Source organism: Dendrobates tinctorius, unplaced genomic scaffold (genome assembly GCF_039654945.1).
Source record: "Dendrobates tinctorius isolate UK_male_01 unplaced genomic scaffold, ASM3965494v1 ptg000126l, whole genome shotgun sequence".
NCBI lineage: Eukaryota > Metazoa > Chordata > Amphibia > Anura > Dendrobatidae > Dendrobates > Dendrobates tinctorius.
Window position 1 is genome coordinate 20499036 of NW_027361794.1, and position 16814 is coordinate 20515849.

Below are 16814 nucleotides of genomic sequence, written 5' to 3' on the forward strand. Positions count from 1 at the left end.
GTTTAACCCCTTTACCCTTAAGGGTGGTTTGCCTGTTAATGACAGGCCAATTTTTACAATTCTGACCACTGTCCCTTTATGAGGTAATAACTCTGGAACACTTCCATGGATCCCGGTGATTCTGACAGTGTTTTCTCATGACATATTGTACTTCATGATAGTGGTAAAATTTCTTTGATATGACTTGCATTTATTTGTTGAAAAAACAGAAATTTAGTTAAAATTTTGAAAATTTTGCAATTTTCCAACTTTGAATTTTCATGCCCTTAAATCACAGAGATACGGCACACAAAAAACTTAATAAGTAACATTTCCCACATGTTTACTTTACATCAGCACAATTTTGGAACCAAATTTTTTTTTGTTAGGAAGTCATAAGGGTTAAAAGTTAAACAGCGATTTCCCATTTTTACAACACCATTTTTTTTTAGGGACCACATCACATTTGAAGTTACTTTGAGGGGTCTATGTGATCGAAAATACCCAAAAATGACACCATTCTAAAAACTGCACCTCTGAAGGTGCTCAAAACCATATTCAAGCAGTTTATTAACCCTTCAGGTCCTTCACAGGAATTTTTGTAATGTTTTAAAAAAAAATGAACATTTAACTTTTTTTTTTTTCACAAAAAAAATTACTTCAGGTCCAATTATTTTATTTTACCAAGGGTAACAGGAGAAATTGGACCCCAAAAGTTGTTGTACAATTTGTCCTGAGCATGCCGATACCCCATATAGGCAGGTAAACCACTGTTTGGGTGCATGGCAGAGCTTGGAAGGGAAGGAGCGCAGTTTGACTGGAATTGGCTGGAATTGAGATTGGAAGCCATGTTGCATTTGGAGAGCCCCTGATGTGCCTAAACAGTGGAAATCCCCCTACATGTAACACCGTTTTGGAAAGTAGCCCCCTAAGGAACTTCTCTAGATGTGTGGTGAGCACTTTGAACCCCCAAGTGCTTCACAGAAGTTTATAACGTACAGCCGTAAAAATACAAAAATCATTTTTTTTTTTTTTTTTACAAAAATTATCTTTTCGCCCCCAATTTTTTATTTTTACAAGGGAAACAGGAAAAATTGGACCCCAAAAGTTGTCCAATTTGTCCTGAGTACGCCAATACCCTGACCCTGTATGTGGGGCTAAATCATGGTTTGGGCGCAAAGCAGAGCTCGGAAGGGAAGGAGCACCGTTTAACTTCTTCAATGCAGCATTGGGTGTAATTGAGATCGGAAGCCATGTCGCGTTTGGAGAGCCCCTGATGTGCCTAAACAGTGGAAATCTCCCAATTCTAACTCCAACCCTAACCCAGAACACACCCCTAGCCCTAATCCCAACCCTAACCTTAATCCAAACCCTAACCCTATCTTTAGCCAAAACCCTAACTTTAGCCCCAACCCTAACCCTAATTTTAGCCCCAAACCTAACTGGAAAATTAAGATAAATACATTTTTTTTATTATATTATTTTTTCGATAGCTGAGGGGGTGATAACGGGGGGTTTGATTTACTATTTATAGCGTGTTTTTATGTTTGGCAGCTGTCACGCTAAAAGATGCTTTTTATTGCAAAAAATAGTTTTGGCATCACCACATTTTGAGAGCTATAATTTTTTCATATTTTGGCCCACAGAGTCATGTGAGGTCTTGTTTTTTGCAAGACTAGTTGTTGTTTTTATTGGTACCATTTCCGGGCACATGACATTTTTTTCATCGCTTTTTATTACGATTTTTGGGAGGCAGAATGAACAAAAACCAGCAATTCATGGATTTCTTTTTTTGGGGGGGGGGGGGGCGGGCTGCTTTTATACCGTTCCGCATGTGGTAAAATTGATAAAGCAGTTTTATTCTTCGGGTTAGTACAATTACAGCGATACCTCATTTATATATTTTTTATGTTTTGTCGCTTTTATACAATAATTTTTTTTATATAAAATAGTTTTTATTATTTTTGCATCGCTTTTTTCTGAGAGCTATAACTTTTTTGGTTTTTAGCTGATGACGCTGTATGGTAGCTCGTTTTTTGCGAGACAAGATGACGTTTTCAACGGTACCATGTTTATTTATATCCGTCTTTTTGATTGTGTTATTCCACTTTTTGCTCGGCGGTATGATGATAAAGTATTGTTTTGTGAACCGTTTTTTATTTGTTTTTTTACGGTTTTCACTGAAGGGGTTAACTAGTGGGACAGTTTGGGTCGTTACGGTCACGGCAATACTAAATATGTGTACTTTGTTTTTTCTATTTACTATACATATAGAAATGTATTTATTGGAAAAATATTTATTTTTTTTCTTTATTTAGGAATTTTTAAAAAAAAAAAATATTTTTACACATACTAATATTTTTTTTTAAACTTTTTTACATTGTGGTACATTACTATATAAATTCAGATCGCTGATCTGACACTTTGCACAGCACTGTGTCAGATCAGCGATCTGACAGGCAGTGTAGGAGGCTTGACAAGCCACCTCCCTGCAGGACGCCGCGGCCATTTGGTTCCGGGGGTCTGCAAGGAGGAGAACCTCAGAACAATGCAATCACATTGCATTGTTCTGAGGGTCTCAGGGAAGCACGCAGGGAGGTCCGGGTGTTTCGGCGGTTAAAGTGCCAGGAGCGGTCCCAGTCTCCACTCCTGGCACTTAGTGCCGTGTGTCAGCTGTCATAATCGGGATGACGTACTATCTCGTCCATGGTCAGAATGTCACAGGTTTCACGGATGGGATAGTACGTCGGATGTCAGAAAGGGGTTAAGTCCAGATCTATGTTGAGCAGACCTGGGCAAAGTTAAGCCCGCGGGCCACATCCGGCCTTCTGGCTGTTCCAGTCTGGCCCGCAGACCGAGACAACCAAGGGGCTGAAAACAGTGAAACAGCTGATGCGATGACGTCATATCATCGCGTCATCGTGTACTGCAGCAAGTCAGCGCACCAGAGACAGAAGCAGAGCACCGGGGAACAGGAGAAAGGTATGTGGTGTATTTTTTCTATTTATGTGTATGGGATGTTTGGCTGTACATGGAGAGGCTACTGGGTCTTATCATTGACATGGGGAGGCTATGGGGTCTTATCATGGTCATGGGGAGGCTATACGGGTCTTATGGACATGGTGAGTCTATGGGATCCTATCATGGACATGGGCAGGCTGTGGGGGTCTTACGGACATGGGAAAGCTATGGGGTCTTGTTATGGACATGGGGAGGCTATATGGGTCTTATGGACATGGTGCGTCTATGGGGATCTTACCATGGACAAGGGGAGGCTATGGGGGTTTTAACATAGACATGGGTAGGCTATTTTGGGCTGACATGGTGGCCATGGGGAGGCTGTGTGGGCCTCAGATGCTGGCCATGGGGAGGCTCTGTGGGGCTCATATGCTATACATGGGGAGGCTGTCTGGGCGTCATATGCTGGACATGGGGAGGCTGTGTGAGGCTCATATGCTAGACATGAAGAGGCTGTGTGGGCCTCATATGGTGGCCATGGGGAGGATGTGTGGAGCTCACATGGTGGTCATGGGGAGGCTGTGTGGGGTTCAAATGCTGGATATAGGGAGGCTGTGTGGGCCTCATGAGATATTTTAAAGGGACTATATTCAGGTTCAAACGGTATATAGGCGTGTGTCAGCAAATTTAATTCTACTCAATATTAAGAGATATAATTAATATAATTATGAATATAATAATTATAATTAATATGTTGACATTAATATTGATTGTAATTAATTTTAGCCTATTGGTTTGGCCCTCCGCAACAGTCACGGTCTCTCATGTGGCCCCTCGGGAAAATTAATTGCCCACCTCTGATGTAGAGGATTTAAAGGGTCATGAGCAAGGTAACCCATAGGATCTGGAAACCAGGGTAGATAATGCCAAGCCTGATCGTGGTAGCCATCTTTTCTTTTGAGCTGCTAGGTGACCATGAACAGTGCCCCCTGTACATTGCAGATCTTGCTGGAACAGTTTGCAGGCACAATCAAATAGCTAAATGGCTCTCCTTCCCTTCTGAACCCTGCCATGTGCCCAGACGGTAGTGTAAAACCTATATAGGATATTGCTGGATTCAAGAGAAAATGGAAAGTAATTTGTGATATTCATCTGTTTCCTGTTATGAATGAGTCACCGGAGGAGGAAAAAACAAAAACACAAGCTAAGTCCAGAAAACCGGAGAGGTTGGTAGCTAGCGGATTGCAGACCCCTGATCCTATTCACCACAACTAACAGTAGCCGTGGGGGGTTCCTACGGTGCCCTAGACCCCTCGTCACAGCCGGAGAGCTAAATAAGCCTAAAGAAAGAAAGGGGAAATTTAAACTGCCCCAGAGCAGACCCCAAAGCAATAGACAGCCCCCAACATGTATTGTCGGTGAAAAACAGATGAAAACACAAACACAGACAGAAAGACAGGCTGAGCAAATGATGGGGCCCAACTAACTAGATAGGAAAGGACAGAAAAGATGCTGGCTGCAATCACGCAAAAAACCCTGCCAAAAATAATGTCCAACACGTCTGATAGAAAAGGCCCTGAAGTCACTAGACTTCAAAATCACTATATCAGCACTCAGGTATATTCTGAAGACAGAGCAAAGAGATCAACTGATCAGAGACAAAAATGGAGTTCAGCCCGTCCCAACCAGGGCAGGCTGAACACAAACACTAAGTAAACAGACAAAATCTCATGGAAAAATAGCAAAGCAAAAACTTAGCTTTTAGTAGACAGGAACTAAACTGGATGCCAGAGCTCAGAGCAGAAAGGATCACCAGCAACCCTGCAGGGCGTCGGCTGCCTTATATCCACTCAGAAATTCCAGATGTCCAATCACACTCCACCTGTTCAGATGACAGGTTCTTCCCATCCAGATCAATTTCACTACCTCCTTTCACCAGCAGAGGGAGTTCATCAGACATCAGAGGTGAAGGAGAAAATGAACTCATAACAGTTTCCTATTATTCTTTGTGAATAATTCTAAAGTTATCACCACATAAAGTGACACACGTCAGATTTGTAAAATGGGCCCTGCTTTGGAACAAAAAACTGAGTGCGGTAAGTGGGATAAATCAGAGGATTTGGGCACTTACTACTGTAGTCAAAAACTGCGAGTATAGACAATAACAATCTAATAATAATCTAAACTATCGAACGTCCAATATTTTCTGTCAGATGAGTTCAAAAAGAAATATTAGACATTCATAGAGAACTTTTTATAATACTGCAGAACTGACTTGTCTTAAATTTAGATCTCAGGCATTTGGAAGAGGTAATGGAGACCTTTTTTTTAAAGACTACCAGGGAGTTACACAATCACATATGTGAGGCAGGCCGATCCTACCACAATCAAACTATACAGCTCTGGCAAAAAATTAAGAGACCACTTTAAAACTTTCAGTTTGTCTGATTTTTCTCTTTATAGGTATATTTTTGAGTAAAATGTAAATTGCTCTTTTATTCTATAAACTACTGACAACATGTCTCCAAATTTCCAAGCACTACATTTTGTATTTAGTTTCAGAAAATGAGAACTGGTCAAAATAACAAAAAAATGCAGAGCTTGCAGACCTCAAATAATGCTAAGAAAACAAGTTTAAAGTTCATAATCATTTAGAAACAACAATACTAACTCAAGAAGAGTTCAGAAATCAATATTTTGTGGAATAACCATGATTTGTAATCACAGCTTTTTCCAGGACAACCTTGTATTTGGCTTGATTCATATACGTCCTTCACAAAGATTAACCTGCCCAATTTCAGCCTTGCTGAAGCATCCCCAGATCATCACCGATCCTCCACCAAATTTCACAGTGGGTGCAAGACAATGTTGCTTGTACGCCTCTCCAGGTCTCCGTTTAACCATTAGACGACCATGTGTTGGGCAAAGCTATAAATTAGACTCATCAGAAAAGATTACCTTACTCCAGTCCTCTATGGTCCAATGCTTATGGTCTTTGGCAAACTTCAGCCTGGCTCTCTTTTGCTTCTCATTGATGAAAGGCTTTTTCTAGCTTTCACATGACTTGAGCCCTGCCTCTAGGAGCCTGTTATGAACTGTTCTTGCCATGCACTTCACCCCAGCTGCCATTTGCCATTCCTTTTGTAGGTCACTTGATGTCATTCTGCGGTTACTGAATGACATTCGAATAAGATGACGGTCATCACGGTCAGTGGACAGTCATTTCCGCCCTCTGCCGGTCTGTAGCTTTGTGTCCCCAATGTCTGCTGCTTGACCTTGTTGTAATGGACTGCCGTCTTAGAAATTTTAAGGATGGAGGCAACATGATGCTCATTGTATCCCTCTGCTAGTAAAGCCAGAATTGAGCCCTTCTTTTTCTCACTCAAGACTTCTCTTTTCAACTCATTTGGCATAGTTAAAAGTAATTTTTTTATTCCTATTACTTTTAGGATGTTAATAGCATTTGTTTGGCCACCCAGCTTGTCCTATTGCAAGACGATTGTGAACACCACAGCAGGGTTTTTTTTTATAATTTCCTTCATTAAATAAGATTTGGTTCAGGTGATCACCTAACCAGAAGCACATTAGGTAGAATGAGGTGTTTTCTTTTTGGAATGCAACTGACACTGGAATGGAATGGCTGTCAGACATGTAGAGAAGCTGATTTTTCTAAAACCGTGCAGTGGTCTCTTAATTTTTGCCAGAGCTGTATACAAAGTGAACCTGTAAAAAAAGACATGTCCTCAACAACAATGTATGTTTGAGGCGAGAAGGCAAACCCTAAACTGGAGTAGCACTAATTTATGGTGGACCATTGAAGCTACTGTGAATAATGACAAGATGTATTAGCGCCACTCCATTTCAGAAGAGATTGTGCAGTAATCTGAATGACTTAGGATTGAAAACAGAATGGAATTTATGATGTGGAGTGAATCCATGAGACCAGGACTCGAGCCATGCCAACACATCTCCTGCATGTGTGAATAAATGTATATTACAGTCATCAGCCACGCACAGCTTAGAGATATATCATGGCAGAGATGTAATGTTTTTTTGTATAGTTTATAACAATCCTTCTAGAAGTTAATGAGTTTTAAAAGATATTGAAAAGTCAGAATAAAGGGAAACTCTGTTATTGTATAGAAATTCATACTTGGCCTCACTGCACATTTAATGTTGTCGATCATAAAAGATACAGTAAGTTTGGTCAGAAAGACTGGACCTGGTCTTGTAGGGACCATATGAGACATTCAGCAGCACAGAAGGGAGAGAAGGAAGATTCATCCAATAAGATATCAGGGATCTAGGAAGCCAACAGCATCATTACCTTCCACTTTCTCTTACAGGCCCATTATATAATATTTTTCTTCAAGTGATTTTCTAAATGGTCAGAACATTCTATGTACACTGTCATATGGATTTGTAGTTTACAGATCTGGGCAGGTAACAATCAGAGTTTCCTAATCCCAGGGGGTAGGTGGATCCTCCAGGTTGTAAGTTCTATAGAAAAGGACTTTCAATGCCCAAAGTAATTTGTGCAGTTTTGGGTGAAGGAGAATGTTGTGGTCTAGAGGCACAATTGCGATATGGCCGGACTACGCCACCGATAAAGCAACCACAGCCAATGACTGAGAAGAATCTGTGACTTCTCTACATTTAGTGGTTACTACTCACCTGGGTAGTCATATGTGGGAATCTCCTCTTTACACAACTCATCATCCATTATATATGTCCCTCTAGTATTAATAAGGGTCAGATCTTCATCCTGAAACAAATATTATAAAAGTCACAGACAGATGGAGAAGTCACATCTATGATCATCTCTAATCCTGCCATCTCCACCGTTCTCATTGCACAAGTATAAAACATATAATACTGGGGGATAAAACAAGACTGAGCACAAGATCTTCACAGCCGTCTACACATCATAGGGAAGATCTCGTGACACATTCTCTCCATCTACCTGATGATCCTGAGGAACATTGGGATCTTCTTGTTTACAGTCCTGTGGAAGGAGAGGATGGGGACATCTCTCTGGTGTTGTCCTCTTACTGGATAGATCTGGAGGAAACACATACAGGGGCTGAATTCATTCTTTACATACAGATAATTATAGGCCGTGTGTATTTAGTCCTGTCTATTACCTGGTGATGTGAGGGGCTGGGGAACCTCCATCATGACGTCATTGTACAGATCTTTGTGTCCTTCTAAATACTCCCACTCCTCCATGGAGAAATAGATGGCGACATCCTGACACCTTATAGGAACCTGACACATACAATGATACCGTCATCCCCCCGATCCCCTCATAGTGTTACTGTATAATGTCCCAGCATTCCCAGCAGTGTCACCTCTCCAGTCAGCAGCTCAACCATCTTGTAGGTGAGTTCTAGGATCTTCTGGTCATTGATGTACTCATGTATCAGGGTGTGAGGCAGAGGCACCATGATTGGGCTTAGGGGTGTTCCCCATCCCTCAGACACAGGGTCCTGACAGCGCTCACTAGAGGTCTTCTTCACTACTGTGTAATCCTGGTTATGGAGAGACACATTAATAAACCTCACTACAGACATTTCCAGAGTCCTCACCTCTCCAGTTCTGTCCATCTGTTATTCCCATAGATAAGAATGATGTAATGTGACGTCATCAGAATCTCTCACCTCTCCAGTAAGCCGGAAGAGGATCTCTAGGGTGAGGTGTAATATCCTCTCCGCCATCTTGTCTCTGTCCATATCCATTTTTGAGCAGGAAAATTCTCTTATATAGAAGATCTTCACTGACAGAATCAGATATTATAAAGACCTGAATGAGAAGATAAACCGATGTAACATCATAAAAATCCTGTGTAATAATACAATTACTGGAGACAATATGTGGAAACATATGAGGAGATAGAACGTGTAGATGGTGTATTCTCTAGTCCTGTGTGGACTGGAATATAAGCTGAATTGCTGATCAAAACATCTCCGTGCTCCCAATCATGGACTATGTTACTCACTGCTTTGGGAGCTGATTAGCTGTAAGAATTACAAGTTCATTAGGATTGACCAGGAAATGCAGAGAGTGGCCCAAGCAGCAATGGCATTTTTATTATTTCACAACATTCTGTTTTTCCCCGACAACTACTAATTAAACCTATATATTTAGGCCACAGACAACAAGCAGTTTCTCCCTCGGAGTCGGCAGCTGAATACGTTTCTCATAGACTCATCTTCCATAACGCTAATTCTCGTCTCATTTACCGACACTGGAATCGGCATTAGCAATACTGCAGGAGATATTCATTACACGGGACAGGAGAAATAACTACTTCATGATGAGGACGACATCTTCATCTTCTACTACGGCTCTAGAAACATATTTGGCCAGAGTCGGTCACTGCCTCCATCCCCACCGGCCGTCTATATGAAGGTTTCCCGTCTTCCCCGCACTGTAATCTTCTATCACGTTAGATCTCAGGTCTGATTCACACACTAAAGTTTGAGGCTTTTATGAAAGATTTTTTGTAAGAACAACAAGACAAGAGTTATTTGATACCAATATCTCCATGTAGGCTTCCATATAATGCATGAAAAACACAAAAAAAAAAACCAGGCATGTCAAAAATCTTAGCCCTCTACTATTCCCCCTCAGCCAGCTAAAATTTAACGGCTCCCTTTATTATAAACAATGGTATTCGACAAGGTTGCCTCCTTTCCCCAGTGTTGTATATCCTGATAATGGAGCATCTTATGGAGGCGGGTTCTGAGTATGTCTTCTGCATTTGCTGATGACCTGCTAGTTTATTTTACTGATCTACATACCTCGTTTCCTTTCCTGATATCTGAGCTGGCACCTTTTAGTAGTTGCTCCAATTTTAAGATAAATCTTGAAAAATTTGAAGCCATGAATATTTCCCTACCCTTGCAAATGGTGAATATTCAGCAATCTAATTTTCCATTTAAATGGCCGTCAAATAATCATATTAACTACTTGGGCACCATTATTTCGGTGGATTTATCAGAATTGTTTGACTTAAACTTTGGTCGATTTTTGTCCAGATTGGAGTTGGATCTTAATTCATGGAACCATGGAGAGGCCTCCTGGTTTGGCCGAGTTAACATCTTCAAAATTCCTGTATTGCCTAGACTTTTGTATTTACTACAAACTATCCTGATATATATCCCATCCTCGTTCTGGATGAGGGTCCAACGTAAATTCAGCCAGTTTGATCGGTTGGCGGGACACCCAAGAATTCGTAGTGTAGGTTTGCTGGACTGCCCATGCAAGAATCTATAATATAACGCTGTAAGCGTCACTCTGTCCGAAGCCTTTATAGACTGCGCAAGCGCAACGCACCTGCGCAGTCTGGCTCCAGACAGAATGAGGCAGCCAGCGGTGAGGAGTGTGTATGGCGCCGCAGATGGCGGTACCGTACACACTGCATACCGCCATCTCCGACCCCATACTTACATACTTACCTGACCGGGAGGGAGCGTTGCCGCGGCACTTCTCTTCGGCCGGAGACTGGGACGGGAGTGCGTCCGGAATCGCGCATGCGCATAGCGCGATCCGGCGCCAATTTACTGAAGACACACTTGCAGTGTGTCTTCAGAAATATGGCGTCAGACAGCGCTATGGGCATGCGCGTACTCTGGCGCCAGACTCCTCCCCCGGCCTCCAGCAGAACGTGATGACAGCGCTGGAGCACAGTAAAGAAGGGTGAGTATAAATGGGTTTTTTTTTGTAGTTTTTAGTTTTAATAGGAGTGAGGGGACCAGGCATACCAGGATAGGGGGGTGAGAGGACCATGCATACCAGGATAGGGATGAGGGAGTACCATGCATACCAGGATAGGGGGTGAAGGGACCATGCATACCAGGATAGGGATGAGGGTGTACCATGCATACCAGGATTGGGGGGTGAGAGGACCATACATACCAGGATTGGGGGGGTGAGAGGACCATGTATACCCACATAGGGGGGTGAGAGGACTATGCATACCAGGATAGGGGGGTGAGAGGACCATGCCTACCAGGATAGGGGGTGAGGGGTACCATGCATACCAGGATAGGGATGAGGGAGTACCATGCATACGAGGATTGGGGGGTGAGAGGACCATGCATACCAGGATTGGGGGATGAGGGGTACCATGCATCATAGGATTAGGGGATGAGAGGACCATGCATACCAGGATAGGGGGTGAGGGGACCATACATATCAGGATAGGGGGTGAGGGGGCCATGCATACCAGGATTGGGGGTGAGGGGACCATGCATACCAGGATAGGGGGTGAAGGGACCATGCATACCAGGATGAAGAATGAGGTGCCATGCATACCAGGATTGGGGGATGAGGGGTACCATGCATACCAGGATTGGGGGATGAGGGGTACCATGCATACCAGGATAGGGGGTGAGGGGACCATACATACCAGGATAGGGATGAGGGGTACCATGCATACCAGGATTGGGGATGAGGGGTACCATGCATACCAGGATAGGGGATGAGGGGACCATACATACCAGGATAGGGATGAGGGAGGACCATGCATACCAGGATTGGGGGATGATGGGTACCATGCATACCAGGATTGGGGGATGAGGGGTACCATGCATACCAGGATAGGGGGTGAGGGGACAATACATACCAGGATAGGGATGAGGGTTACCATGCATACCAGGATTGGGGATGAGAGGACTATGCATACCAGGATAGGGGGTGAGGGGACCATAGGGGATAGGAGGGCGGCAGCACATACCAGGATGGGAGACCATATACCAATTAAAATGCTCGCCACCAGGGTGTAGAACGGGTTCATAGCTAATGTTATATATTCTGCACTGTAGAGAATCTAAACTGTGGGTACATATGGCCTATGAATCTTGTCATGCAGTCCATCAGATTCCACTCTACCATGCACTTGGCCTATTTTGGCCCAAAATAACATCCCTATTCCATTTAGTCTCAGGCAAACACTCAAAACTGTCCACATTCCCAGTATAAAGGGACCATTATCCCCAATAACAGATAACCCAAAATTTCCATCCGGTGTCTCCTCAAGCCTTTTTCTGGGTAGCTCCAAGAAAAAACCCTTGTGTCTTTATCATGTAGCCCCTGAGGGTGTATTGCTTCCCCTCACCGCTATTCTAGGTGATCGTCCACAAAATATGCGATATATTCTGTTGAATATATTCAACTAGGGCATTTTTTTCTCTACATTTGCCAATCATTTAGCATGGGTGCACTCCCTTTCTTTGTTTGAATCCCTATGTATGGCTCCCACTAATCCTGCACATGCAATCTCAGATATCTCTGATATCTATAAGCTTCTATTAGATAGTGATCCAGATATGCTTCTCCCTTCCTTATTGTAAGGCGTGGAAAAGGGAACTCCATCAAACCTTTACAAGAGATCAATGGTATAAACGTTTCCATCTCTCTCATAAATCTAATGTAGCCACTAAAGCTCAAGAAACCAGTTATAAAATAGTATCTAGATGGTATTGTGTTCCTTCGGTCTTACATAAATGGTTCCCGGGAGTATGCATCTTGTGCTGGCGATGTGGGGCCCATGTGGGTTCGATGTTGCATATATGGTGGGCATGCCCAGCCTTGGCGGCCTTCTGGGAGCGATTAAAGAAATGGCGGGGGAGGCAATCTCTAAAAGCCCAGAAGCAATTCTACTATTTATGTTTCCCATGCCTAAGAATGAGGCACCTTCTTCAGGCTGCTAAGGTGGCAATTCCACGACACCAGAAGTCCTTAGACCCGACTTCGCTAGAGGAATGGTTTGGGGAGGTGGCTAGAGTTCACTGTATGGAATCCCTTATAGCCCATAAGCAAGAGGCAGCTAACAAAGTGGCTGCAAAATGGTTTCATTGGGAATCCTTCTTTTCCTCATCAATTTACCAAAATCTGCTAAGATAATTGCTACCTTATAGTTTTATGATATTTGATATGCCGGTATCATAGTTCATACTCCGTGTGCCTTAGTGATTTGTCCTCATGGCCCATATAAACATTTCTTCTCTTTTCTCCTTCTTGTTATTTAGGTCAACAGGTTGTCAATTGTCTTTTGCAAACTACTGTTGATACCGTATGGAGTTCTTTGTTTTCAGGTTACTAAACAATTCTCTATTTTAGTAGTTACTTTGCCATATGGCGTGTGTGTATGAACCTGTTGATATGATTGTTTTTGTTGTGTACTATAAAATCAATAAAAATTTTGAATAAGAAAAAACAGGTGTGAAAATATTACAAAAATAATTATAGTGAAGTGTTGCGGCACCAAATAGAAAGTTTTTACCCAGGATATGGACACCTTGAACCAATGTTACAACCTCCACTATAATAAATCTTCAGGGTGGTGCATAGACGTGAGACTATGTATAATCAATATAACGGAATGAAGAAAGTCAGCAGTCACCCATTTTAGAAAATACTTCAGTCCTTTTTAATTTTCATTTGATTCAGGTGAAAGACAAAAAGAGCAACAGTGCTAGCAGCGTGGCGGCAGGTGCAGGGATTAAAAAAAAGAAACTGCGGAGAGATAGTAATTTCTAATTCTGTGTTTCCAGGATTCTTCTTCTGGGAATTGGCTGCGATATCCCCTGTGCAATACATTTCTAGTATTACTAGGTTATAATCCTGTCACTCTATGGAAGTGCGGTGGTTGTTTGTTTCTTTCCCTTTGTTGTTGTTTCTTGTGTCATTTATTATCTTTATGTCACGTATGTGTATTGGTTCTGACATTTGGGATCTTGTTGTCATGTGACAATCACTATAGAAGGAACACCCAAGGGATATGACGCTGGCTTAAAAAAAGCGTCCGACCCTGAAACATCACAAAAGGTGCGTTTTCACACTTTATCTCCCTTTCCATGATGTCTCCATGAAACGCTGATGATGAATGTCAAGTAACGTTTTTGACAAGATCTTCTCCTGGATTGTTTAATAGGACTTACAGGAAGAGCCGGTCCAGAAAGCAGAAGATCCATCCATCCATCAAGTATTCGCAAATTCTCTGAAGTGTTATCAATTGTATCCACTAGTGATGAGCGAGCACTAAAAGCTTGAGTGCTCATTATTCAAATCAAGCGGGTTGGACGCTCAGACTAGAGTACCGACTAGAATGGAAATCAGTGGGAAAACATTTCACCAGAAGACCCTAACAGGAGGGGCAGAAAAATCGCTGAAATGGATGGGAACAGCATGGTGAAGACGCCTGGGAGCATATTAGACTCCAAGGTCGCTGTTGGGTACTTAATTAATCATTTAAAAAAATGACGTGGGGTCTGTTCCCATATTTGATAACTACACAGCTGCCATCAACCCTTAAAAATACAGTGCCGGCAAAAAAAATCTTTACAAGTTCAATGAAACCACAAAATCTTAATATTCAAGTGGATTCAAGTGTTTTATTGTGGATATTTTATTACAATTAGTATTTTGTCATGTCACCCTTACATTTTATCACCATCTGCAGTCGTTTAGGCATGGATTCAGCAAGGCTGGCTAAGTATGTGGAGACCATGTTTACCCACAGTGTCTTCAGCACCTCCTTTAGATTGTTGATGTTGCTGGGCCGTGTCTCTTGAACCTTGTTTTTCATTAAATTCCAGGCATTTTCTATGGGGTTAAGGTCAGGGGAATTACCTGGCCACTCTAAAATGTTAATGTTATGGTCACTGAGAAACTTTCTCACGGCCTTGGCTTTGTGGACAGGGGCTCTATCATGCATAAAGTAATCACACTGATGTATGACCCAAAAAGTAAGCTTGTGTTCTTCCAAAACAGTAATATAATTGCTTGCTTTCATAATTACATTCTTGGGAAGGAAGTACAAACCTGCCCTGCCCATGCTTCCACTGAATGCACCCCACACCATCACACTGTCAGGGTGTTTAACAGTCTTAACTGTATATTTTGGGTCATACCGAGACACGGTACTCGGACGACGCACAACCTTTGAGCCTCCCCTGACCAGCCTGAAAGTGCTCTCATCACTAAACATCACTTTCTTCCACTCTTCAGATGTCCAATCTTGATATTTCTTACAGAAGGCAAGCCTTTTCTTCTTCATTGCTGCTGTGAGCAGGGGCTTCTTTGCGGCACGGCAACTTGGTAGACCCAGGTCCTTCTGCAGGCGGTGACAAATTGTCCTAGTTGCGATGTTCTGGAGGAGCATAGGGTACTCGTTTTTTAGTTCAACAGCAGTTATAGAAGGATGTGACATCACTTTACGCTTCAGAAGCTTATCAGTCCTTGGTGAAGTCTTCTTAGGTGCGCCAGAGCCTGACTTCCTCTGTGGTACCATCCAAGGAGGCAATGATGCCGCCGACCGCTTCAGTTGATAAATTGCTTCTCTTGACACTCCCAGATCTCTAGCTACAGCAATCACCGAATCCCCCTTCTCGAGCAGAGTCAAGGCACGGGATTTCTCTTCCATTTTAAGCTTCTTTCGACCCATTGTGGGAGATAATAAAAAACTGAGGGAGATAATAAAAGACTGCCTAATAGCAAAACTGGCTGAGCTGCACATAACAACCAATCAGAGTGCAGCTTTCGCTTTACCAGAGAAGTGAAAACTGAGCGTTGATTGGTTGATATTTGCAACAAAGCCAGCTTTAATATTAGACAGTTTTTTATTATCTCCCCCATTGTGTACACTTTTAAAAAGTATAATTATGATGTGGATTTTATATGTAAAGTTTTTTTTTGCTGCGCAAGTGTAAAGATTTTTTTTGCCGGCACTGTATTACCCCGATTGCCCATGCACCCAGAACGAGCCAGGCAAAATACCAGAATTGGTGTATCTAATGTGATGCTCCAATTTTGGGGCTGCTACGGACTGGTATTTTTAGGTACCAATATCCATTGACCTGCCTTTCAGCTCCAGATGTCTGCTTTACCATGGCTGGTTGTCAAAAATAGCGGGGACTCAACATCAGTTTTTTTTTTATTAATTATTTCATAGATTTAAAAAAGTTAATCCCTTTCTGACATGTGCTGTATACTGTATATACTGCTGCGCTCCCACAAAGCGAAGTATATATTCGGTGCCGCTATTTTCGGTCATTGCGCTGCATCATTCAGTGACCGTGTTAAGATGGGATAGCAGACCATCCCTACACGTTGCCTCAGGGGTCTGTGTCCCACCCCCACCCCCGCATCGACAATGTGCCAATAAAGTTGAAAAAAAAAACATGCTGAGACCGTGTTCTGTGACACAGAACCAATCACAGCTGTCACAACGGGTGGGGTTTTTGCAACATCACCACTCCTGATTAACCTTTCTGGTGTCTTTTAGCTGAAAAACAGTTTTGTGCCAAAGGGGTTAATCTAAAATAGCAATTACCACTCTGCACATCATCTTTACCTCAGAGTTGGCATGCAGAGCAGTTGTGAGACCCTCCTGTGTCCCTGGGATAGAGATTCATTGGTGGCCAGTGTGATCCTGCCTGTGATCTGTGCCTTCTGATGTTGCGTCCTCCTGTGCGAGATCCTCCAACAATCTGACTGCTCTGCTGGCTGCTGTGTGACTCATCTGTGATCACAGCGGCAACTCCTCCATCCCTGTCCCTGTCCCCACAATCCCTGTCCCAGTCCCCTCCCGATTAAATTTTTAGTGCACTTTTTTGCGTGTACGTGATGTCCTGTGCTGAGCATTCGTAGAATCATAGAATCGAGTTGGAAGGGACCTCCTGGGCCATCTGGTCCAACCCCCTGCTGATAACAGGATTCACTAAATCATTCCAGACAGATGTATGTCCAGCATCTGTTTGAAGACTTCTATTGAAGGAGAGCTCACCACTGTCACGGTCCTCGCAGGTGCTTACCAGCGCGGTCCCGTGCCCGAGCGTGTCCTGACTCTTCTGCGCGCTTCCCGGCGCGCT

At 42.9% G+C, this 16814-nt stretch overlaps 1 protein-coding gene across 2 annotated transcripts in view; it reads right to left on the minus strand.

Annotated features, from left to right (window-relative positions):
• The window catches only part of LOC141047067 (uncharacterized), a 105175-nt gene that overhangs the window by 73682 nt on the left and 14679 nt on the right, over positions 1 to 16814 (minus strand). Inside the window, exons 2-6 of one of the 2 annotated variants that reach the window (XM_073541999.1) lie at positions 8598 to 8739; positions 8289 to 8468; positions 8082 to 8205; positions 7901 to 7998; positions 7612 to 7702 (exon numbers count right to left, since the gene is read on the minus strand). The exons of the other annotated variant lie outside the window; for it this stretch is intronic. Of the exons in view, the coding sequence (XP_073398100.1) occupies positions 7612 to 7702; positions 7901 to 7998; positions 8082 to 8205; positions 8289 to 8468; positions 8598 to 8675 (571 nt within the window). The 5' untranslated portion in view covers positions 8676 to 8739. The remainder of the gene's footprint in view (positions 1 to 7611; positions 7703 to 7900; positions 7999 to 8081; positions 8206 to 8288; positions 8469 to 8597; positions 8740 to 16814) is intronic. 2 annotated transcript variants of the gene reach the window in all.